Here is a 27,743-nt window from a genome sequence, read left to right on the forward strand (position 1 = left end):
ATCAAAAAAGTTTTTAAAAACTTGCTGAATCCATTCTTACAACAAATATTGTCAATTCTAATAATGTTCACAAGTTTATGTTCGTTAATCAGTTTATCAAATAAGCTTTACATAGAGATAAACAGAGAAGCACGCCTTGATAGTAGTGCCCCTACTATGTTATATTATGCAGTACACATCATCATAACATACACTAACAAGCAATACAGCTGTTATGATACATATATAGGAGTCAATCGACTATGAACAAAGAACAGAGAACAGTTACTGAAAGGCCAGATCCAGTCAAAGCGGGCGTGTGTACGTGGCGGATTGATCGACAACGACCAAGGTTATTCCGGGAGAGATACTGTAAGCGGAAAGACTGCACAGCAAGCGCGACTTTTCATTTTAGTGTAATAACGACAGAAATTAGCTCGCATATTCATCTGTGTGCTCTCTGACGGCGTCCAGTCTCTGGTGTATGCAAGCAGAAGGCGTTAACGACATTGCGAACAGTTGTCACCCATCAATCGAAGCTGTTTAACGGAATCAAAATAGTTTTTGAGTACTTCACAGCTGCGAGACGGCCGTGTAACCACATCGGCAGCGTATCGAGAAGCGGAGGTAGCCATAGCAGCAGTCAGTGTGTGGGGAGTAGGGATGTAAACAAGGCTGAGGTGATGCTACAGTTCGGCATGGGTACACACCAAGCCCATTTCTTCTCCTACAGAGCAGCGGATAACAACAACTGCTCGGCCATGTTCCCGCTTCGCCCAACAACGACTGACCCCCCGACCGTGTTGTCCTACCCCACCCAGGCTCTGCCTAAAGTTGTCAGCTTGGCTGCTTGTAACCGGTCTGAACTTTCCACACCTTTACCGCGGGAGATGACATTCAATGATGACAACATGGTATCCGTCATAGCTTACATATGTTTATTCATAGTCGCTGCATCCGGAAATCTTATCGTCTTTGTGACCCTGTTCCGAAGTCGGGGTTTCAAATCGCGTGTTAACACCTTCATCATGCATCTCTCTATAGCCGATCTGATCGTCGCCTTCATCATGCTCCCCCTGGAGACAGTGTGGCACATCACTGTTGCCTGGGAGGCTGGAGATCTGGCCTGTAGATTCATGATGTTCTGTAGGGCGTTTGGATTCTACCTGTCGTCCTTCATCCTCGTCACCATCAGCCTCGACAGGTACTTCTCCATCGTGCACCCTATGAGCATCCACGACGCAGACCGCCGGGGAAAAATCATGTTGGGTGTGGCATGGACGCTCAGTGTCATTGCAAGTATGCCGCAGGTATGAGCCCCGAATGCTTGATGTTGTGTGTCAACCTTAATATGTCCGGGGAAGGGCTATATGTCGTTATTTATCGAAGTTTGTCTAGGGGCTATATTTTGTTAATTTACCCAAGTATATCCAGGGAGTATATGTTGTTGTTTTTACCCAAGTATACACATAGGATATATATGGCTTACTTACCCAACTATATCCAGAGGCTATATGTTGTTTATTTACCCTTGTGTTTCCTGGGGCAATATGTTGTATATTCCCCCAAGTATATGCTAGTACATATTGCCGAGTGCGGCGTTAAACAACAAACAAACCAACCAACATAGGCTATATGTTGTTTATTTACTTAATTATGTCCAGGGACTATATGCTGCTTATTTAGCCAAATATGTCCAGGGGCTACATATTGTATATTTACCTTAGTATGGTCAGCGACTACATGTCTGTTTAATTGAAATTTCTTGGATTCTGTGTATTGTTTATTTGCCTAAGTATCCGAGTGGATGTAGGTTGTTTATTTACCTAAGTATCCGAGGTCTATATGTGGTTTATTTAGATACATATGTCTAGGTTGTAATGTGTTGTTGTTTACATTAGTATACCTTGGTGGCAAATGCTTGTTCATTTACCTTAGCGTCTAAGGGTGGGATTGGTTGGCGGTCATGGGGGATATGTATTACTCATGTTTATGGGTTATTCACAGAACCATGACATAAACAGTATATGGTAGAGCTATGATGATTCATCACCGTACACCTTGCCCTGAACAAATTACAGGGGAAGTATGCTCCTCGGCCCGGTTCACACTTTCTGTCTTGACAATGTAATTAAAACACCATATGAAACATATAATTCTATATCTATGAGTTATCCAAAACCGCTCAAGTGATGTACGTCGTGAAATGCGAACCAGCAGGGACTTCAGGGACGTAAATCGAATTTGATAGCACTGCCAATTAGCCAAGCCTTATAAAGGGGGTCTACGCCTTTAAGAGGAGTAATCGCAAGTAAATAAAAAGCTACAAACGCCCATTATGTATTTCCATGACAGCTCATGATTGTCATTATTATTATTTAAAAACATACTTATATATATTTCAATTTTGATATATAGCGAAAAATATGATAAAAAGTAATAATATTCGTATGATGAAATCCCAGAGAGAGAGAGAGAGAGAAGAGAGAGAGAGAGAGAGAGAGAGAGAGAGAGAGAGAGAGAGAGAGAGAGAGAGAGAGAGAGAGGGGGGAGATTTATCATCTAACATACTAATAAACCTTGCTGGTTTTCAGCAAACCTTATATCATTGTAATGACTGAGGAAACGCGAAGAAATGCCAGCTTTCACTGTAAATATTCTGCAACCTTTGTTTAATCAAGCAAAAGACCAGATCTTGCATCCCCTACATATTAGGAAATCTACACAAATGAATCACCAAATGAAAATATAAAAATATCTGACATTGGACAACACTTCATCCAGCCATTGTAATATAGGGCTTTGAGTAGCTAGTTGAGTATCTTTGCGACCCCATCCTTAGTAATTATAACCTATATTTTTTCATTCGAAGTTGACTTAATATATAAAAAGGATGGCCACCAGTTTCACCGAAAATTGACTAATCACAAGCTTATTTTCCAACCATTAAAAATCGTTCAATAGCGTCATTATACTGTAATTTGCGCCCCCTGATGCTGCCCAGGTAACATATTGCCGTCAAATATACCACAAAATGTAGAGAATGACACATGTATATTTTGTTTGAAAAGGTCATAGAATTAGTGTAACTGTTTTTGATGTTTGCGTTGTTAATTGTTTGCACGCCAGATGTGGGCAACAGATCCATAGCGTCCCTATTTCGGTTAAGCATACAGAATGAGCGCAGGATTCGGTAGTATATGCTATTACCGCTCTTATGTGCCTGAGGAGATATGATCTATAGACTGGCTTGTCAAGACGTATTACGAAGTTATTGCAGACGGTGCATGGTCTGCTACATCGCCGATACTTGCTGCTGTCGATCATTTGATATTGTTGACATGGTGTCAGTGGTTTCTTACAAAACGAACAATTGTTCCACATAAATGTGCACAACATTTACTGAAAATATTGAGTCCTGCTTCAGAATATTAAGTTATCGGTACAAAAACACAAGGGGCACTGACGTTCTAGCGTACCTGAGACTTATACATATCTGACACATATCTGACCTCTGGTGTTGGAGCACATAGCGGACACTATGTCGTACCTGAGACGTGGAAGCACATATCTGACCCTCTAGTGTTGGAGCACATATCTGACAATATGTCGTACCGGGGACGTTGTAGCCCATAACTGAAACTCTAGAGTATCTGAGGCGTTGGAGCACATACCTTAAACTCTAGCGTATCTGAGACGTTGGAGCACATATCTGAAACTCTGGCGTATCTGAGACGTTGGAGCACATATCTGAAACTCTGGTGTATCTGAGACGTTGGAGCTTATACCTGAAACTAGCGTATCTGAGGCGTTGGAGCACATATCTGAAACTCTAGCGTTGGAGCACATATCTGACAACATGTCGTTCCTGAGACGTTCTAGCTCATACCTGAAACTCGAGCGTATCTGAGACGTTGGGGCACATATCTAACGCTGTAGCCTTCCTGAGTCGTAAGGTCACATGTTGGACCTTCTAGCGTTCCTGAGACGTTGGGGACATACCCTACGCTCCAGCATATCTGACACGTTGGGGCATATACTTGAGACGTCTGGGCACATGTCTGGCGCTCTAGCGTATCTGAGACGTCGCCCCACGCCTAGCTCTCTGCTATTTATTTGTTTAGATACATCGAACACTGTATTGTTAGTTATACGTTAGAATGCATGTGTAACACTGTACCGTACATTAAATACACGTGTGCGATAACGTAGTATAACATACCGTTGAAGCATCTGCTAAATATTTAACGAAGAACGTACATTTATCAGGCATTGCGTAGAAGGCACGGAGTCATGCACGCTATGCGGGAAGAAGATTGCAGCGATAGTCAAGTGCCCTGCAGCCTTGCACGCCATCGTGTTAAAACTGGCCATAGTGCAGGCATGAACGCTGTGAACAAACAGGGATGCATGAAAATGTGATTGTCTGTTGGTCATGTCTCGTGAAGCATTGTAGATGATTCCACCACGCATAGTGTGCTTTAAACTTACGATTACAAAATACAGTACGTTTATAACACACGTTCATAACGAACTGGCGGATATCACGCATTGTTTTGTTGGCCCCGGGCATTTGCTCTACTATGCTGTATATTCACTTGTAACGAACTACGGTTATAACGAACTAAAATTAGTGGTCCCTTTTAGTTTGTTATAACCGTAGTTTACTGTATGCAGCATAATGGGTAAGTGTTGTGCGCCAACAACATATTGCGAAGAATGTAAAAAGCAGCAAAGAGGGTTTGGGTGATCTGTGCACAGTCAGGCTCATCATCAGCTCAGGGCCCTTGCCCGCTCTACACGCAGCACAGACAGCGAATGGGACTTCTCACAGGAAGCGCTGCCTAGTCAAACCTACCCAGAACTTAATATGTAGACTCCCCAACGCCCAGATTGTCAGAAGGGCTGTATTCCTGGTAACAAACTCAGGCTAGTTATGCTCATCATCAGCTCAGGGCCCTTGCCCCCTCTACACGCAGCCCAGACAGCGAATGGGACTTCTCACAGGAAGCGCTGCCTGGTCAAACCCACCCAGAACACCAGAAGGGCTGTATTCCTGGTAACAAACTCGGTTACCCTGGCAATGTCAGTCAACAGATTGTGAGGTACCAAATCTAAGGCACCGAGAACAATGGGGAGTCGGGCAACTTGGTACTTGGGATGCATTCGTGACATTTCGAAAGTGAGATCAGCATATTTGCCATGTTTTTCCTCAATCTCGTCAATCACATTAGTGTCAATAGGGACAGAAAATTTAATGATATAAATGATTGCATTGGATTTACCAAAAAGGACAAGATCAGGCTTGCTGGCCTGGATACGTCTGAGGCTGTATACGGGCATATTCCAAAGGATTTTGTATATGGTCGTACCATGGCTGGGCCTCTGTGTCAAAACCACAAGCATTGCGAAGACGGTAATAAAAAGATCGAACCATTCCATCATGTCGCTTAAGATACTGTGTTTATGCCAAAGCGGGGCAAAAATGCTGATTTTCCCAACACACTGCACATAAACTCGATCGACATCAATGCATACATTTGTCCAAATTGTCTTTTGGCGTTTTGACATTGACTATCCTGAGGAACGTAATTTCAAGCAAAGTTCTATCCAGGATATATCTTTTCTTGTCTCATTTAGTTTTATTTGGAACCGGTTTTTCTTTTGATGATTTTCTTAATATACCTTTGGTGGATTATTGTCTTTGTATGGAGTTCCTACAGTGTTCGAGCAGCAGCATACACGCATCAGATATTGTCATGCAAAGAGCAGTCCGCGTTAAGATTGAGTGAAATAATTTCATTTAAATTATCAAGTTGATTCTGTGGAAATTATTGGTTAAATTGTTTAACTGGCCTGTTTCTCGATCGGTAAATCACAGATTTGACTCTTGAATGACACAAACAAAATATACAAGTGATCACCAGAAAGATCATTGACAAAAGATGGGTCGGAATCTTTGAGGCTACCATCAGACAAGCGAGCCCATGTGTGGGTCTTCAGTGACAACTGCTTGAGTGGATAATAATGTGAACGGTCATTTGGAATTTCGGGACTGCTACCGTTGGAACTTCATGCAAAGGCGCATGACGAATGTTGGCATTAGTAGTAGTAGTAGTAGTAGTAGTAGTAGTAGTAGTAGTAGTAGTAGTTCATAGATATACTTATTTCTATTGTATTTCGGTGTATTTGAAGGAGTGAATGAGTGCGGTTTCACTTCCACTTAATACAGCATTATCCCTGCCGGAGGCTTCCAAAGTGGAGATTCGAACCAGGGGTTTCGACCTGGCTAGCCAACATTTTAACCACAAGGCTACCCACTGCCCCTGGCCATTAAGGTATCAAGGTCACGTTCGTTATGTTGCTATAATTGTTGTTATTATTATAAGACTCTGAATCATCGTTTCTTTATGACATAAGCACACGCACTAATCGCGTGATGAAGCGTCAATCAGTTGTGAGGTAATAACTGGTTTAACATCTTGTTATTCGGATCTATTTCTGCGTCCATTTTAAGCTGTTGAAATCTCTGCTATCACAATGCTGAATGATCACTCGGAGCAGACTTGTGAGTCTAAATTATCTCCATTAACATGAAACATCTCAAGACAATGCAATCGAGTATGTCACCTCCGTCTACCAAGGGGCTTGTTCTGAGGAGCGCTGTAAAAAAGTCGTGCAAGGGATGATGACCGAGCTGTTAAATGTCAACACGCGATTTCGGAAGAAGACAGTTGATTTTTTGGCCAAATAGTTGTTGAAGTGTTATGCAATTGCATCTAAATGACAAATCACTTACTTATTTTTAATAGAATAGGAAATCGTTGCAATCACGATTGTTCTTAACGTTTTTGGTTTAAAGATGTCGCATTTTAGTATCTTCAGAAAAATAAAGTTTATACCAGCATTTACATGTGAGGAAAACCAAACAACAATATGTTGTTGTCAGGTAGGCCACAGATGTTATAATGTCCTTGAAACAGAGAGACAAGCGATATCTGAACCTGTGAATACGATCAAGTTCCAACTGGAGGGCTGCCCATTCTCTACCACGATGTATGTATTGATACATGACGCAATGTATAAACATCATGGTTTGAGCATAATTAATTTGGTTAATATATATTACATTTCCCTAAATTATACATGGACGTGATTGGTAAACAAGTGGTGCGACATATAAATACCGATCCGGTAATACACGTTACAACCAGTGACATAAACAGTCAAGGTAGAAAATAACTCGGGTGTGAGCAATACCCTATGTAGACTGTTAATTATGAAGTTTAAGTATTTTTGTCTGATTAATGATATCATGAAGAGATGCCAAAATACATCATACGACAAATACGACATGAAGCAGTGGATATACACCACGGTGACTGCATTGATACGACATGAAGCAGTGGATATACACCACGGTGTTTGTATTGATACGACATGAAGCAGTAGATATACACCACGGTGTCTGTATTGATACGACATGAAGCAGTAGATATACACCACGGTGTCTGTATTGATACGACATGAAGCAGTAGATATACACCACGGTGTCTGCATTGATACGACATGAAGTCGTGGATATACACCATGGTGATTGTATTGATACGACATGAAGAAGTAGATATACACCACGGTGTCTGTATTGATACGACACGAAGCAGTGGATATACACCACGGTGTTTGTATTGATACGACATGAAGCAGTGGACATACACCACGGTGTTTCTATTGAAACGACATGAAGCAGTAGATATACACCACGGTGTTTGTATAAATACGACATGAAGCAGTGGATATACACCACGGTGATTGTATCCATACGTCATGACGCAATAGATATAAAGCAGAAACAGTTTAAAACATAATAGTTGCATTGCGATGTACGCGGTTATTTGCGAAAATAGTTGAAAAATGACAAAGTTTCATTGATTTCTGCCTTTGGCTGTATGTTACTTATTTGGACTCATCCCAGTTTGTGAAACAGAATTCTGAATCCTATCCATTCCAATATTCATTATTGAAAAACGTATTGACAGTCTGATTTGCATTTGAGATTCCTCAAGCATTATTTGATCAATCGAGCAATCCCTTGCATTAATATGTGGCCAGTTAACTCTATGATATATATGCTGTTTCTAATTCACGTTGAGCTTGTTGGTCGCTAACTCTTTCTAAACCAATAAATTACAGGATCGTAGCCATTATCAGAAAGAAACATAAAAAGATTTGGCGCCCTTGGTGGGTCATCGTCCGCTTTCAGAGCCTAAACAGCTGAACATATAAAATTTGTAATCTTACCAAGTGTTTCAAAACTTTTGTGGTGATGTTTTCAGATTAGATGTAAATCCAATATTGACTCTCTTTAAATTTCTTACTGAGTTTGAAAGTCAAGGTAACTGCTTATGAAATATGCTTACAAAAAATACATGGCCACATTTCATCCGGGATTCTGGAAGGATGTTCACTTAACATGGTATACACGACTTCTTGGAAAATGTCTCTACTTGTTAAATCTTCGATTGCTTTACTTGAAAGGTTATGGTTGCCAGAATTCAAGATGACAATCATTATATATAAGTTTCAAATGATTCAAAGATAAAATATACAGAAAGCGAGTATTGGTTTTTAAAGTGAGTTGACCTTTTCAGTTTACATTATTAATGTTTCGATTGATTGATAGCTGCCATTTATTAACAAAATGTTTTATTGATTTCTCAGTTCCAAAGCCATTGCTTCTATAAAGACATACAAGGTTATCAATTTGTATTTTTCGTTTGACGGACATGAAGTATTTGAATTTAATCGTCCACTTGGCAACGCTCTGGATACAGACTTATGTACACTGAAGCTACTTGGTTCATGGTTCTAAATTATGCCGTTATGTGGTCGAGTTTGTGCTGTTATTGTTCTTTTTCATGGCGTGTATATCTGACATTAAACATTTAATTGGGTAACTACATGCCGAGATAAGCTGATACTGAGAACGGAACGGTCTCATTTTCGCGGTGCAGGGACTGATTATGAAACTATGCACGTTGTTTTAAAACTGTAGAGGTCGAAATGGTTTTGCATGATTACAAAGAAAAATAGTAGCTTATACAAACAGCCTTTTGAACCTGAATGAATAATATCTCATTTTCAGATGTCACAGGAACGCCTAGGTTACATAATATTCACCTCTAGGTAGCACTGTCAGAAGACCACAGTGCGAGATGCATACATTTTAAACTTCAAGGGCGATAAGAAAGGGGATATTTCCACGATACGGGTGTCTTCAGATTTGTTTATGAAAACTGGAAATTGCCACTAATCCATATTTCATTCATGATCAGCAACATTGTGAATGTATAGTCTTGCCCACTTCAGGATATTCGTCAACATTTTCGGCAGCACATAGCCGGGTAGAAGACGAGTTTATCATGTTTTTTCGTGACAACCTAAATAATTTCCTTCATGAATTTATTGTGAAAATGAACAATATTTCCTTCGTGTGCAGTGTTTCGTGAAGTATTACTTTCGGATGTAAAGATGTCTTTGAGACAAACTGTTCTTCACCGTTACTTCAACGTGTGTGTGTGTCTTAAATGCCATCGAAACGAACAGCTGTGATAGATTCATTATCCAAGGGTTAGATATCACATTAGAATCGGAAATTCACAATATTTTGAATCCCGTCGATGGTTTCAAAGATTTCAAATCAACTGGATACTGATCGGGCTAAATCATATTTCAGTATTTTACCGGGGAACATGTTACATTTCATGTATACTAGCCACATAAAGAAACTATGCACGCAGAAAATATAGATATAAGGGCACACCGTCCATATATGAAAGATAGGTTTGAACACAGCAATTATTGGAGACATTCAAACGCTCATGCACGTGCCATGCGATATGACGTCATTGATGGGGGCCTATGGACGTGCAATGTGTTACTGCACGTGCATCCTGTGCAGCTGTACACAGCATGTGCAACTCAAAATTCGCTGTCACTTTGGAAAGCATGATCTGTGGTCATTCAAAAATTCAAAACTTCTCAGGCGCAGACACAAGCATATCACAAGCAAATCATGCCAAGATTGACAGCTGCACAGCGTCATGAAGCCATTGGAATGATCCAAGCGGGAATGAGGCAACAACAGGTGGCAACACATTTCCAATGCCATCGTAACACGATATCGGCATTGGTGAGGCGTTATCAGAACACAAATGACGTTGCCGACCACCCACGTTCAGGACGTCCCCGAGAAACGACGCCAAGACAGGACAGATGGATTCGAGTTACACATCTCCGACACAGGTTCCAAACGGCAGTAACGACGTTCCAGACAATTCCTGGACTGCGCCGTATCCATCCCAACACTGTCGGGAATCGTTTACGTCAGTACGGGATTCGATCACGACGCCCTGCCATACGTCCCATCCTGACACACCGTCATCGAGTCAACCGTCTAAGATGGTGTCGAAACATGTTCGCCAACCTCGAATATGGTGGAGAAATGTTGTCTTTACAGATGAATCGAGGTTCAACATTTCCCACAGCGACGGGCGCCAACGTGTCTACCGGCGTTTGGGAGAACGTTATGCACGCAACTGTATTGTGGAGAGGAATCGTTTTGGAGGTGGCTCTGTGATGATTTGGGGTGGGATAACAGCACGGCACCGAATGCCCTGCTGTGATTCACGCACAGGGTGGTCATACCCGTTATTGACTTTGTGACTTTGTCGTTTGACCCCCTACTCCATTTTGATCTTCTGACGTCATCGTAACAGATGTTGTTCAGGTCCCGTTGACATTTTCTTATGGTCCGATCATTCAGCTGCTACAGCGTCTGCATCATTTTGTTCTTGCTGTGTTGTATTTCAATCCAGAATATATTTTCTCCGTGCACAGTTTCTTTATGTGGCTAGATGTGAAGTTTGTATTGTGACTAAGGCATCCGTATTTTTAGTTTTCGTTTTGCAACCGACAAGAAGAATGGTCACATACCTGCTTCTCGGATTAGGTTTGCGAGGAATGCTGTAAAATAAATGAATAAAATAGTAAAAACTTTTAGGTGAAGATTTACAAATTCGTTCTGAAGTGATCAGTGTATGATTCATTCCATCTCAACCATTTTCCAATAATATGTGTTCGACTGAAATCTGACGATCCGTTTCATCTTCATCAGTTGAATCGCATCAACTTCTATTAATACGATTGTCTCCGCAATTCAGTGTGTTGCCATGGTTGTCGTATTTTAACAAGCCATTCTTGCAAATACGCCACAAGGTTTTAATATGTCCTCTGTATGTTGTAATGTCAAATCCGTCGATTTTTCATAATTTGTAATGTCGCAGCTAAAGGGAACTTTTAATAAAGGGCATCTCGGTATAACCTCATTTTATATCATTTTGAAGCTCTTGATTCTCTCAATCGAAATGTGTAATTTGTTTTGACTTGCGAAGTCCTTTTTCAAGCTTCCTGCGAGACACTAACAGTCACAGGCTATGTAAGTGTAAAGAACCCATCAGATACACAGTAAATGATGGGGATTGATATCACGCGCAGTGTTACGTTCCTTCGTCCTGACTTAGTCTCTACATATTTACGCACTCCAAAATACACTTTACAGTATATTGCTGGTAATAATCGAACCACAATTGTTTACTTATTTAAGCATACAGATTAAACATCCAATCATCTATGTTATGAGAGGGAAAGACATTTGTAGAAGACGAGTGAGTAAGTGAGAAATTATTGCTCAACCAACCTAGCAGCTATTCGCGGTGAAGAAGACGTTTTCTGCATAGCATGAAGGCTCCAGGCCCATATACAAATACATATACACGAACGTTATACCATAATCCGAACATCATACCTTACATAAGTACACAAATTCATAACCACAAACAAACAAAAATGTCAGTTAAACATTGTCACTTAATACACACAAGACAAGGGGAAAGTCAAGATAAAGAACCGTTGTCGGTTGTGTGCTTCAAGCGTTATTCTTCATGGCATTCATCTCTGATATTAAGTTACAACAGTGTAATTACGTTTCGGAAGTGGTTGGAACCGAGAATGGAAGCTTGTCTTTTTCAAGCCAGGACTCACGATTCTGTTACCAAGCTTCTGGTCATATCATCACAGGTTACTTCTCTCTTGTTGACAATGAACCAAATATCGTTATCAGCCTCCTTCCAATCGGGATAGACCGCCTCCGTGGTCTAGTGGTAGAACGTCCGCCCGTAAAGCGGAAGGTCCGGGGTTCGATCCCCGGCCGCGTCATACCAAAAGACGTTAAAAGATGGTACTTGTTGTTACCCTGTCTGGCGCTCGGCATTAAGGAGCTAAAACAAGGACTGGTCGTCTGATCGGCACGGAGTCAGTATACTGTTTCTGAGTGGGGTATTCAGGTTAAACTGCGGCATGGTATCTCAGTGAGCTTGCACTATAAATCGACACCGATCCGGACTAGTACAAGCAGCCACACACACAAACGTGCATCCACGTCGCTATGTAAGTGCAATAATCTTGGACATGACGTTAAACCCAATTTCACCTCACCTCCAATCGGGATCACAAGTTTAACATCATTATGGGTGATGTCGAAGCAAATCTGCCAAAACTATGCAGCAGTACTATCAACATTTTTTTCTGGGCTCTAAACCTGAAGACATGTCTATTCCTCTTTTCCACTGGATTCCAAATCTCCATAAAAATCCGTACAAAGAGAGATATATTGTTGTGTCCAGCAAATGTACTACCAAATCCCTGTCTCATTGATTAATCATAATACTTAATACTATCAAGAAAGGACTTTCTCCATATTCGCAGAAAGTATTTGAGACAAGTGGAATTTTCAACTTTGTACACTACTGTCCCACACGACAAACTTAAGTAAAACCTTCATTCCATGAACCGAAGGACTTTTGTCACACAAACGTGATGACCATGGATACAGTTACATATCTAACTTCAGAGGTTCAGGACAATTTGTCAAACATGAAAGGGAATTCCATAAGAGGTTTTACTGAGAAGACAACACGTGAAATGCTGAACTTCCTCATGTATAACATCTATGTAAAATTTGGGGGTAAGTTATTAAGTAAGAAGAAGGCATCCTCATGGGCATCAATTGTGCTCCCTTTCATGCTGATCTGTTTCTATGTGCATATGAATCAGAATTTCTGCTCAGATTGTCAAAGTCATCTTAAGCTTAAGGTATATCGATGATCTTATATTGCTCAATATTCATTAAATAGCCAATGTCTTTCCACTGATTTGATAATGTCTGCGTTACCCTTACCCGTCTGTTTGGCTTCTAGAATGATTTGGTATTTACTTTAATTTTTTAAGCTGATGGAACCAAAATTACTTTATATTTGCAGACTAACGTAGACAAATGGTCACAATGATGTAAACATTTCGATTGAACGAAGCGGCTGAGGTATCAATCACATTTGAATATATGTAACTTAATGTCTTTAATGCTTGTGGGACCAACATGATTGGCTTGGATAGTCGAATCACTGTCTGAGAAGTACAACTAGTCTAACTTGCCCTGACAGTACTGAATAATATAAAGGCTAATATATTAATAAAAATATGAAAGCCCAAACCAAGAACCTCGCCATGTTGACAGGTCGAAGTAGCAACGTCGAACTGTAAACGTAACGAATATGCGAACCCTGATGACAGGTTGAAGCAACATTTTCGATCTGTGATGCAACACAAAAAGCGGAAACAAAACGACGGTTTGAGTAGCATTGTCTGAGAAATGCGTAAGTGTGTCATCGCTGCATAAATCGCCTCATGTGGTCTGTCCATGGCTTGTGTGATTCACACAACGCTCAAACTTTCTAACATTGTGCATGTGGAGACACACATTGTACAAAACATCCTCGTTCACTCCGATCTTGCTGTCTAACTTTGTGAATAGCGAGGGAATCATTTAGGAGATAAACCTACTGTGTTTTGAAATTTGATGTAGTCCCACTGTAGAATAGATACCTCTTTTTTATAATTTTGAACCGAGCGCTTTAGCGCGAGGTTACAAATTATAATAAAGAGGTTTCTATTCTACAGTGGGACTACATCAAATTTCAAAACACAGTAAGTTTATCTCCATTCTACCATGACTGCAACTACGCTTTGAAAACGGCGCTCTCTTGCAACGCGCAATAACACAGGTGCACAGGTCCGCGATCTTAGAACATTCCGAAAAGTGGTCACAGGTATGTGTATATGTAACAAATATTACTAAAGTTCAAGATTAAAAAACACCAAAGTCGTGAGTAGTTCATAATAAGTGTCCAAAACACATAGTTTTTCAAACGAAGTTGACAAATAACACTCCTAACTTAATCCAAAGAAAGATGTTTTAATTTCTATCAAACTGTTGCACACTGTTGAACACTGTGGACTTGGCTGTCGTTTCTCGGAAATTTGTGAGAGAGGTCATTTCTTGGAAATCGAACATGCCATCATTTCTATTGTAAGGGTGACGGGTAATAGAAAAAAGGTTTTAAAATGCTAAACGAATATATTTCTACAGCAAACTTTATGAATAAACATTCCTATATACATTTAACATGTCTAAGAGTTATTAGTTACATAGCAATTACCCCCAGTAAACAAGAATAACATCAAAGTAAATGCCTCTCTACCCCGAACTTGGATGTGGCAGAACTTGACCTAAATCACGGTTACTCACACCTCACAGCTGTCAATGGCTGACAATCATGTGTTTACATTAACTTGATCTAGTTAAAAGAAGCAAGATGACAACCCCGATCTATGATGTGGTTCAACATTTACCTGTAGATTTACTGGGATTGATCGAGCCTGCTGGTACATCCATATGCTTACTAATGGAACTGAGTATGACTGAACAGCCACTGTTTAGGCTGCAGACGAGCCGGATATTTTGAAACGAGGAATCTGCATGGTGTGACCTGTCAATTTCAAGATTTCACGGATCCAAAGCCAAATAGTGACAGAACTTAGACATTTGTGGTCCAGAAATAGTAGGTCGTGTATAATTTTCATAACTGTGCGTGTTCTGAAATGAATTTCATCAAGTTTAATAAGCTGTCACTTCAGTTGGGACATTGTTTTCGTGGACTTTCGAAAGGGAGTGTGTTCTGATGCACTTTCAAATCCCCTCCTGCCAAATTCCAACGGTGGTGGTTGACGGAGTTGGTAATGGATATCGATCAGAAAAAGGTTTGTAAACACCATGTTGTCATGAATAAAATGTCTTCAAACATATTTTATTATGTTATATTTCACTTTCATTGTCGGTTGTTTCAATATGAAATTACCTGTTCGTGGGTTTCAGAAAAAGTTACCAAAAAAATAAAAAATGAGCAATTATTATTATTATTATTTTTTTATTAGATATCACTCTTTCAGTTATTTTGAATGTGTGAATCTTTGAATTATACCTCCCCACCCTGAAATGAGAACCGTCCTAACGTGTCCCGGTTGTCACTGTACCATCTGCACTGCACTCTCAGTTATGGCTGCCAAAGAAATTGTTAACAGTAACGGAGGAAACCAGAAGACAACCCAGTACTGATGCACAGTGTGATGCTGTTCAACATTAACACGTTGACTAACTGTCCCTGCTGATGTAATGTTGTATTTTTCAAACAATTTTTATAATGTTATATTTTACTTTCATTGTCGGTTGTTTCAATGAGGAAATAGCTTAAATTGTTCCGATTCTGGTCACCATAGAACATTTCTGTAGATCTAACAGTTTCATAAACATTTCATTTGTATGCAAAAGATATGCCTTCGTTAAATCTTTTAATGTCATCATCGAAGCAGTCAGGGTTGCGGCCCAGAACGCCCCAAACATCTGATATCAAACTACCGTATTTCCTCTGTTTGACACTATACGCCTTCTATTAATTTCGCGAGAGCCCTTGACTCGGCGTGTATTAGAGACCTGTCTGGTATTAGAGACCCAGCGTGTATTAGAGGAAATATAGATACACATGTATGTTTTACAGTTCATATGGGGGGTGATAGATCGGCAGCCATTTTCTTTGAATCGATATGTAGGCTATCTATGTATTCATACGCACGTTTTTTTGTGAAAAGGCTTACTATATTTGAAAGGGGTTTCCGTAGCAAAAAGGAAACCTCTTTTTAACCTATCAGAATCAAGCATTCATCAATGTCATGGTAGAATATACAACACATCCTTGTTCACACCAATCTAGCTTTATAACATTGTGAATAGGGAAGGAAACATTATACAACACATCCTTGTTCACACCGATCTAGCTGCATAAGATTGTTTATAGAGGGAAAGACATTGTACAACATGTATTTGTGAACACAGATCTAGCTGTATAACATGTTTAAACATAGTTTATTAACAAAACACAATAGGATTGGAAAAGAGTCAACCACTTACGATATCCTCTCTTTATTAGAATATTAATATATTGACATCAAAGACATTTATTCATGTTTATCTTTTTAAAGAAATATCAAATATGTGCAATGTGCAGTGCGACCTAGTATTTAATAACTTGATAGCTTGAGCAAAGATAATTTAACTAAGGGTGTGACCATCTAATAAATACTAAATGACCAAATAAAGAAAATTATCTGTTGAAAATAAACACATGAGTAGAAACAGAAGGTGAGGTATTAACTGTGTAATTTCAGTATACAATATAATTATTGGAATTATTTGGCTGCTATAAGATGGTTTTAGCAGACTTGAAATCGAAATGGTGAATCAGATGATGATTCCTAATCACATATAGAAATGTTTGTAAACATGGAAGAATTCCTTCATTTGATATTTCTTTCAACAGAGTTTGTAAATGAGTAGTTTGTACGTTCAAGGACATAAAGTTGTTGACTTTTTCCCTTTGCACTTGAATAACCAAAAGGAGAATACCAATATAGAAGCTGATTGTAAAATATTAATTTGTTGAATCCATTTAGTATCAAAAATACACATGGGCCGGTAACTGATCCCTGTGGCACGGCAACTCTGACATACTTAGCTGATGATTTATATCTATTGACAAGACCTTTCTGTTTCATTTCTGTGAAGTAGAAGGCGAAGGCGTTTGACACATCGCCAAAAACAAAACATGCAGAAGAATTCTTGATCGTCAAGCGATTAATAAATTATGTGTCTTCTAATACTTTCGCTTTCCCAGTCCTATACATCCTGAGCCGCCCTGTACATGCGGTCAGAATTTCGAGGATCCGTATCACTACTAAGTCTTATTTATTTGTCCACTCTTTACAAACTGACGAAACACCAATATTTTACATTGCATGGACAGTGAGTTATTTTCCCTTCACAATATGAACAGTCTTGCTTCAAAAGTATTTCGTTACTGAAATACATTTATGTTTCTATATTTGTTGGAATTTTGCAAACTTGCCGTCTCATAAGGAGTTCATATACGTTAATAGAAGATTTGACCAAGGTCCAATACTGTTTATTCACAATACTGAGGGGTCACATGTCTATAGTACATGTCATATAGTAATGGGTGTATGTACAATTATCAAGTAACATGTTTTTAACTTCTTATGTTCATAGCATACAACATGCACACTGACCGATTCTTCGTTATTACTACTCTGTTACTTGCCATTAAGGACACAAACTTCTGTGAACTAGGATAACGGATGTAATACTTATCAATGACCTGTTTTCTGAGTTCTTCTTACAATGGGGGATATATTAGTTAGAAATTATATTCATTTTTTACATTGTTCAAATCACAAACTGACAAATTCTGTGTTCTCTTGATATCCACATATATCTTATCGTCTCTATAAACAGCTACATCTGGATCTGAATTCGAAATGTTTTAGTGTTATATTAAATAAATATTGCTTTGCGCGGAAACTGTTTTTAAAGAAGGAATAACTTGGTAGCTTATTGGATAATGGTGGAGAACAATGACAATTTTGAATGTAAATATCTTCCAAGGTCAGAGTAAAATCGCCGATATAATCATCTGGTATATCCCTGTCCTGTTCTGTCCATATAGTGTATTACCATAACCACATGAATAAAGCTGATGTTTAACCGATGATTCCCAGTTGGGCTGTCCCTGGCCATCGAGTAATAGCATGTTATAACATTTCTTTACAATATAACACCTGGTATTATCACTATTTAATGGTGATTCCTAAACGCATGCTCATGATATTATCTGAATCGTAAATCGTAATCGAATATGGTGAGGGTTTTGTCGCTTTTGTTTACATTTAATAGTATTGAAGATTTTCTTTAGTTTGACGACAAAATATGGTGTTTACATGCCCGCATACCTTTCGTGAAAAGGGAACAGAAGAAGATCGAAACTACAGAAAGAACCGAGTAGAAACTACAGAAAGAACCGAGTAGAAACTACAGAAAGAACCGAGTAGAAACTACAGAAAGAACCGAGTAGAAACTACAGAAAGAACCGAGTAATGGGTAAACATAGCATACACTTTACTTTTACACTTGTATATGTTATGTAATAAACATACAGTTTTCAATTAGGATATTCCGTGATTTCTAGTATTATGAAATCCAAATCAAATAATATATGCTCGAAAAGATATATTTTATATGTATTTGATATGATTATTCTCAATTGTATAGATGTATCTTACTCTTTTCGTGCGTCGAAGTTTGACAAAAACTTGATATTTTATGATAAGAAAACCCCTGGCGGCACACTAGTGACTTTAAACTATTTGAGAGATCTGACACTGTGTAGGGGAAAATTAGACATCCTTTCAGATTTGTAACGAGTGATTGATGTCACATGCTATTTTAACAGCTAGTTCATGTCCAACTTCCGGCTGTTTACAAATAATAATATATGTCGACAATCACCTACTTCCTTGACCCGTGAAGATCCGGGATAGAATAGGTCTTCAGCAACCCATGCTTGTCGTAAAAGGCGACTATGCTTGTCGTAAAAGGCGACTAACGGGATAGGGTGGCCAGACTCGCTGATTTGTTTGGTGCTTTCATCGTAAACAACAAATAAACAATCAACAAACCTACTTCCCTATCTGGTATGAAGAAGGTCATATGAACATCTGAAAGCGTCAGAACTGTACACCAAAACAGAACAGTAGAATGAGTTAACTGAAAAATATGTAGGGAATTGATTTGAACCCAACGGAAAGTGATCTGAACCTTGAGTGAGTGTTTATGCCTGGCAGAGGGGAGTGACCAGCGTCTGGAATGAGTGTTTGCAGCCTGATGGAAGGGGGTGACCTGTGACCGGCTCAGAGCCTTATACATATTTAATAGAATAGGTCTGTAATTAGCCGGTAGAGATCTGTCACTTTTCTTAAGTAAAGGCATCACAGGTGCCTGATTCCAGTTTGATGGAGATATCACGGAAAAAGCGACAACGGGACAATGCCCCTTACATTAATCCATACATTTCAATGCTATCAGAAAGACATTTTCAAATTAGGATTTGAGTACTGTCGAATGTGCTGTTTCCGGAATTGACCCGTGTTCATAGTGAATAAAAGAGATAATGGTGTTGAATTTGATACCACAACGTGTTTTATTAGCCCATAGTTAATATTGTCTGTCACGTCTCGTCACAAGCCGGTTCCTCTTCACAGCTACAAATGACATTCAAACACACACCTACGGTGACTAGGTATAGTGAAGATCTGTACGCCTCTGTACCTATAGTTTGTTCTGAGAGAAACCATCCCTTCAAGCGCAATGACCCGTGAAGATTCCGGGGTAGAATAGGTCTTCAGCAACCCATGCTTGCCGTAAAAGGCGACTATGCTTGTCGTAACAGGTGACTAACGGGATAGGGTGGTGAGGCATGTTGATGCATGTCCTCTGTACCTTTAGCCTATTCTGAGAGAAACCATCCCTTCAACCTTTCAGATTTGTTAACGAGCGATTGATGTCACATGCTATTTCAACAGTAATATATGCGGATCATTTCATGTCCAACGTCCGACTGTCTACAAATAATAATGTATGTCGACAATCACCTACTTCCATGCCCGTGAAGAACCGGGATAGAATAGGTCTTCAGCAACCCATGCTTGCCGTAAAAGGCGACTGTGCTTGTCGTAAGAGGCGACTAACAGGATCGTGTGGTCAGGTTCGCTGACTTGGTTGATGCATCTCCCTGTATCTATAAATCTTCATCTAAACAATCGCATCATGCTCTGTTCAATCCAAAGACTTTATATATGAAGCGTAAAACACGGGTCAATTCCGAAAACATTCCGAAATGTATGGATTAATGTAAGGGGCGTTGTCCTGTTGTCGCTTTTTCCGTGACATCTGCTGAAAGTAGGAGAATGTCAGATCGCATGAAGGTTGTACGCCATGTCTGATCTGTGGTAGAGATGGCGCTAGATTGCACTTATTACATTTCCTACTCTGCCGAAGTTAGAGATTGCGAAAATGCTAAATCGCGACATTGTCCCTTACAATGAACAATGTTTAGGTAAAAAAGTCAGAAAGATCAGTGAATGTGTTTGTCCTGGAAAAAAACACCTCAGACACTGATTTCTCTACAGAAGTGCCTTGCACATCTGGAAATATAACTTTCATGTACGTCCCCTGTGTCCTCAGTTTGGGAACAGAATCCAGAACGTAAGTGTACGACATATAATGCTTTTTAGATCTGTTGTTTTTAATTCAGTATCAGAATGTTAGTCATCTGAAAGTGTTGTTGATGTTGTTGCTGTTGTTGTTGTTGTTGTTGAGGAGGAGGAGGTCTCCTTCAGTCTCGGCATTTTGTCCCCCTTTGGGACTCGTGTGTGTGTGTCGGGTACCCATATCTGTTCTGAGTTATAGTATTCTTAAATTTCTGCTTTTGTATCGATAACATTTCTATTTTCGTATATTGATATGATTATATTTTTTTTATCTCTGTCTGCTCTGTTTCTCTAGATTACTAAAGGTAATAGGTTGTATCCCTGCTTTGTCTAGAGCTAGCCTCTCCAGTGTGTCTGCTTTTTCATTTCCATGAATATATATGTATGACGGGATCCAACACATGTCCACCTATGGGCCTTTGTCCGATAGTTTTGTATATTCGTATAGAATATTATTGACAGCGTTTGGTCACGAGTTTGAGTTTCTGCCGCTGATGGCTTGAAGTGCACTTAGCAAGTCTGATAGGATGACTTTAGTGTCATGGTTATGGGTTTGATGTTCGTCGCCAGAACGATAATATAGCCTTCTTCAAGTTTCTACTTGTAGTGCTTCTAGTGAAGTACCTGTTGCTGCATCTGTGATTAGCATTAGGGCTTCGTCTTGTATTCTGTCGAGGCGGCTCAGTATTTGATGCTTAGTGAAAAGCCTCACAACTATAGTCTTTTTTTAATCTGATAAGTGAATTGTTGAGGTCCAGCTGTGTGTCCCTCGAGGTACTGCAATACGCAATATTGCCCGCAATACGTTCAGATCTTTATGACACCTGTGTTCCACATATTCTATATGTTTGCTCCAAGTGGGTTGTTGATATAGACTCATCTCTAGTGAGTGAGTGAGTTAATATTTAACGTCACAGAATCATCCCTAGACATTTTGCGGATTTTTCGAATTTGATTGTTTTGTCGTTTGTTGAGAGACTGGTTATCATGACATCTTTCCCCCTGTGTTTGAATAGAACTCCCACAGTATTTTTCACTTGAAAGGGTGAACCTCATTTATAGCACCATTGATCTACTCCGTCCAGGGCTGACTTGAGTTTCTGATTCGAGGAACATCTCCCTGGGTTACCCATATTGCACCGTCATCAGCGAATTTAGAAGTTTGGGTGGGAGAGTTGCGTGATCAATTAGTGGGCTTATAACGTTGTCTTGTGGCGTGCCATTGTTCAGTGACATAGGGTCAGATTGATTGCTCCCTATTTTAACTGATAGCGACCTGTCTTACGGGTAGCTCTCTATGAAGTTTGCCATGTTGCCTTCTACTCCATTTAGTGATACTTTGAGTCCGTCATGCCATACCATGTCGAAGGCTTTGCTGAAATCCAGAGTGAGTGAGTGAGTTTGGTTTAACGCCGCTTTTAACAGTATCCCAGTTATACCACGGCGTGTCAGCTTTATGTGGAAGGAAAGTCCGAAGTAATGCAGGTCTAAGACGTTTACGACTTTGGTGAAACCCACGAGCACGGGTATGGCGCTGACAAAACAAGAAACATTATCGGGATTCGAACCTACAATCATAGGTTTCTGGCATGCCCAAGGGATGCACAACGAATCGCGGCGCCTAAGGCGACTGAGCCACCCGTGCCCCCGCTGAAGTCCACTGCAGCATTTTATTTCATTTTCCAGTTTTAGAATATGATCTAGACATGGATGTCCCTTTATGAAGTTACGTTTATCAGGTTTGATGTGGTTGCCAGTTTTAAGGTAATGCATGAGCATTTTGGTAACCATGGCTTGCACATGTTTCAAGCGAGTGAGATCGGTTGATAAGAGTTTGGTAGGACTTCGTCTTTCCCTTCCGTTAGAAGCGGGAAAACCGCAGCATGTTTCCATGCTTTTGGGACTTCTCCTTTGGACTATATCGTGATGTACAAGTAAGCTGTTGGTTTGATCAGGTAGGTTTTTCAATATCTCGTAACTGGTTGTGCAAAGAGGAGGTGCACTGGTTTTCTCTGTTGTTTAGCATCATCAAACTCTGTCACAGAGAATGGTGTATTGTATTCCTGCTTGCTTTGCGGCTGTTTTGATATCTTAGGCACAAGCATGTTTCCTATTTGAATTCTTTGCTGCATTTTTTGTTGCTGCTGACAGATGAGAGAAGTGCTCTGGTAGAAAATTGGCCTTTTCTTTGACGAATGGGAGTTGGCTAACTTAGGAATTTTTGTAGGTTTATGCTCGCCCCTGATTGCGTGTATTTTGACTGTCTACACTGTTTTAGTATTTGTTTTATTTCACTTGAAGATTTGCAGAAAGTCTGCCATGACACTTTTAGAATCGTCTATGAGGTGTTTTACTTTTGTCCAGGCTGCTCGGACTCGACGAAGACTGATTTATCCCTTTTTGTCCTATTAAGGGCTTTCCTTCTCACTCTTCTAGCTTTTGCTATTTCCCTGTTCCACCATGGTACCGGAGTTTTGCCGGTTTTGTGGGATTTATTGGGGATCATTGATGTTTCAGTTGCGGCAATAATTGCTGAGATGAGAGTTTGGCAAAAATGGTCAGGATTATCCAAAGCAATATCTGAGGATTTGAATGATGTACATTCCTTCATGAATTTGGGTCAATCATTATTTGCATGGTCCCATGTGGGCTGAGGATTGGCCTGTTCCTCTAAATGTGGTGGGCTACCTATTTAGGTGAGTATGGGAAGGTGGTCGCTTCCCCAAGTGTCATCATGGACTTGCCATTGGCTATGTGAGGCGAGGTTGTTGGTGGCAATTGTGAGGTCAATTGAACTCCACGTTTTGCAGTCATGGTCATAACGTATAGGACTCCCGTTGTTTAGAGTTAATGAGATTGTCACGTATTTGCACAAACCATTCCTGTCTTTCCATAAAACACTGTGGGCATTAAAGTCACAAAGGATCCCATTTCGCCTATTATTTAAGGTAGCCTCGTTAGCTCTTCCGTGTTTGTGTCAAGGGTAACCCTGTGCCATTTGCCATTTGCCAGTTTTAAGGAGATTACTTGAGTTTCGAGGTTTCCTACATTTGTTTTGATATTTTGGAAGGTACATTTGTCGTGGACAACGATGAAAAGTCCTCCTCCCTTGTCACCGGGCATAAATCATTTCTATATTGCGCATACAGTTTACCGGCGGATCAGAGCTCACAGATTCGATTGTTTGCTCATAAGAGTGATTAGTAGTCGCTTGGGTCTTTTAGACCTCAGTGAGTTGAACAGATTTATTTATGCGTTTGCTGATGAGCAAGCGTTTTGAACATTTTGGCGTCAAGGATGAATTACCCTCTTTGTTGCAGTTTGTATACCAAGTGTTGCAGTTTGTATACCAAGTGTTGCAGTTTGTATACCAAGTGTTGCAGTTTGTATACCAAGTGTTGCAGTTTGTATACCAAGTGTTGCAGTTTTCTTTACAAAAAATGGGAGCAGTTTTTGCACTTAGATGGCTGGTAACATGATGGTTTTTTCTACGTCATACAGTATGTCATACAGCGCTCAGTTTGTGCATTGTGTTGGCATTTTCCTGTATGGCATAGTTTCTATGTCCTAGATTAAGGTGGTCGAGGAATGACTGCCATTTTCAGGTGCGTATTACTACTTGTGTTGGTTGTGCACATTAATTTGATTCTGAACGCCGATTGATGGTTGAGTGATTTTCTTTTGAGCTTGACAGATATGTTGATAAAACTGGTCGTCAGTGATTTTGTGGGTCCAGGTGTACAGCGCACCTGACGTTACTAAGCCACTTTGGACAGTCCAGTTTAGTTTGATTTCGTTAATGCTTTTGGGCGTGTCAATTGATTCTGTCAGGTTGTCCCCGACGTAGCCTCTTTCACAAATATGTATTCTTATATAATTGTTGTGAACATCCCTTTGGCAATAGCTTGAGCTGTTTGGATCTTATTAAGATCTTCAGAGAAGTCTGCGCTAAAGACTACTTTTTCCCATTGGTTTTGTGATCTTATATTCTGTTGTGTCTTCGACTCTGATGAGACCATTCTTAGTCTTTTCTGTTCGATGTTACGGTGGACTGAATTGAGGATGTTTTCCTCTAAGCATGTCTTGAGCCCAGAGGGCACTATAATCGATTTTTACTTAGTTTTCAGTTCCGGAGAACGTGAGTGTGTGCTGAAAATGGTCAGGGACATTTGTAGCGCGGCTTCAATAAGTGTCATGTTGGCTGTCTTTTGACTTTCACAGCTTTTCTGGTGTCCAGAGGGATTCCCTTCAGTTGGGCTTGGCTGATTCTTTCGAGAAATTGGCTGGTTTTCTGAAAGTTGGGCGGACTCTCAACAACTGTAATTTCTGAACATAAGTCCGCTCTTTCCATTTCCATGTTCATATTTGTCAGTCAATGAGATCCGTCGTTTAATGCGTAAACGCAAACGTAAACATAGAAACTATCCCTTGGATTGGAAAATCTTATCTTATCAAGTTGCCACCTCTATTAGCGTTGCAAATCAAAATTACTGCAAAACAAATAGATGAAGAAATGAATAATTCCCGAGATTCTAAAACTTGATGGAGTTTGGTGAAGCGATTTTTAGAAAAACAATAATCCAAATATTATCTTTCCAGCTATTGTATATAAAGATAAGATTTATGATGATGACGGTGTATGTAGAGTGAGTGAGTTGGGTTTAACGCCGCCTTTAGCAGTATTCCAATCATATCGCGGCGTGTAAGCTTAATGTGGGAGGAAAGCCCGAAGTGATGCAGGTCTTAGACGTTTACCACTTCGGTGAAACCCGCGAGCACGGGTATGGTGCTGACAAACCTAGAAACATAACCCTTGCCCCCCCCCCCTAATGTTGTAAACGACTATTCCTCTGAACAATCGATAGTCGAATTCCCGTCAAAAACATTGCCAGCTGTATGTACTGAGTGACCATATTGTCCTCACTCCAGGGGAAATTCAAGATGTTTTACTTTCAGTTGAGACTACCAAGGCATACGGGGCATCCAAGGGATTAATAATAAACTTATAAAAGCTTTTACAAAAGGTATATCCCTCCAATTATCATTGATTTTTAACAGGTCACTTAATTTTTCTGATTTCCATCAAAATGGAAATTAGTATCTGCATCGCCAATCGACAAAAAAGGAAATGTAAATGAATGCAGTTATTATGGACCAATCGCACTAACAAGTTGTTTGGCAAATGTATTTGAAAGCTTTATCCATAAACCATGTGTTTAACTTCGTCAAAGACAACAGTCAGGCTTTATACCAGGCGATTCCATGAACTATCCATTATTAGATCTGTATAATTTTATTACGAATACTCTAGACAATCGAAAATAAGTAAGGGCGGTGTTTTGTGACATTAGCAAGGCCTTTGATGAGGTTTGACATGAAGCACTACTCTATGAGTTATCTTCATGTGGAATTCGAGGTAAATTGTCGAAATATTTGACAGTTATCTACCAAATAAAATACAAAATGTGGTTTTAAATGGTAAAGAATCACAATTAAAATCCGTCGTGATAGGTATTCCACAGCGATCGGTCCTACGACTATTGTTATTTTATATATTTATAAATGACCTGGTTGGTGATATAGACAGAAATATACGTCTCTTTGCAGATGATACGTCAGTTTATATTATTGTCGATGATTCAAACACAGACAGCGAGTAATTAAAATCCTGACCTAAAGAGGATTTCCCTATGGGCGAATAAATGGCAAGTAACGTTTAATCCACACAAAACTGAAACCTTAATGTTTTCCCAAAAATAACCAAGCCAGAAACCTGTTCTTAAAATGAAAGGTACTCAAATAACAGAGGTCTCATCGCACAAACACCAAGGTCTAATTTTAATGCAAGATGGCTACTGGTCAAATCATATACTAGTAGATAATGTAGTAGATAAAGTAAGCCCAATGATTAACTGCTTTAGAAATACCGCCTGTCGAGAAAAACGTTAGAGAATATATAAATATCATTTATTTTACCAATATTCGACAATTGTGACCAGGTATTGAATAATTGTTCTTAAGAACAAGCGTTGGTATTGGAAAGGCTAGATTTAGACGCACTGAGAACAATTTGTGGAGCTACTCGTGGTACCAGTCACGAGTCTCTATACTTTGAAACTAACCTTACACCCTTATAAAAAAAAACGACAATCTCATAAATTGAAAACATTTTACAAAATGGTTGACAAGGTGGCCCCTGAATATCTACGTAATATTGTTCCTCCTTATGTCTGTAAATGCTACAACATCTACTGATACTAACCTTGCTTTGTACAATCTGTTCATTTGTTCAAAAAGATTTAAAAATTAAATATGTGTCTTCTTGACAATTACATCAATCAAATAGTTGTTTGTATGTGTGACATGCTGGTATGTAGAGGTATGAGTGTACAAGCATATATGTGTATACGTACATGTGCATGGCTGCACCGGTTTGGTCATGTACCGATATATGTATGTGTGTATTTGTGTGTGACTTGTATATTCGAAACTCATAATATTTGCGACAGTAAGAACAATTAATCTAACTTTATGTTATGTACAGTTTACTCTTTTTAATTGTTAAAGTCCTAGGGAGAGGTGTTTAAATAGGCTTTTCCTGTTCAGCAATCCTGTTCCATTATTTTGGAAATAAGTATTGTTTAAATCATATTTGCCAGTCCCAGGGGCCTTGGTGATTGACGACCATACATATCTTAAGCTGGTGAGCGAACCAAGCTTGGTGGCCGCGGGGGGGGGGGGGGGGGGGGGGGGGGCTGTGTACAGTACAGGACCTGTGACATAACCGAATACGTGTTTCCCATAAAAACCCATTTACCATCCCGACCCGCCTTCCTCACTCTTACTGAGGCTACTCTGTCCTACTCCTTGAACCACAGTCTTACCAAAACCAGATGCCACTTCTCTGCCTTACACCTTGAACCACACTCCTACTACAGTCCTTGTAGACACACCCCTCGCCGACCCTCTTCCCCAGAGCCACAATGGAAGCATTCTCCTTCCCCTGCCTCAACAGGCACATTAGCATGATCTCCGACAGTAATCAGACAGGTCACTCTAGGGATACATATCTACATTTACATCATCGTTGTCAATTCTAACATCGAGTTTGAAGATACACATGTCACAACAGC

General features: G+C 39.8%; 1 protein-coding gene across 1 annotated transcript in view; it reads left to right on the forward strand.

The window, feature by feature from the left end:
* The first annotated feature begins 351 nt into the window (after window positions 1-351).
* LOC139445206 (adipokinetic hormone/corazonin-related peptide receptor variant I-like) overlaps window positions 352-27,743 on the forward strand; it is a 66,447-nt gene continuing 39,055 nt past the window's right edge. The window contains exon 1 of the mRNA XM_071226374.1: window positions 352-1,289. Coding sequence (XP_071082475.1) covers window positions 663-1,289 — 627 coding nt within the window. The 5' untranslated portion in view covers window positions 352-662. The remainder of the gene's footprint in view (window positions 1,290-27,743) is intronic.

Source organism: Haliotis cracherodii, unplaced genomic scaffold, assembly GCF_022045235.1.
Source record: "Haliotis cracherodii isolate W230 unplaced genomic scaffold, xgHalCrac1.p SCAF_1, whole genome shotgun sequence".
Lineage (NCBI taxonomy): Eukaryota > Metazoa > Mollusca > Gastropoda > Lepetellida > Haliotidae > Haliotis > Haliotis cracherodii.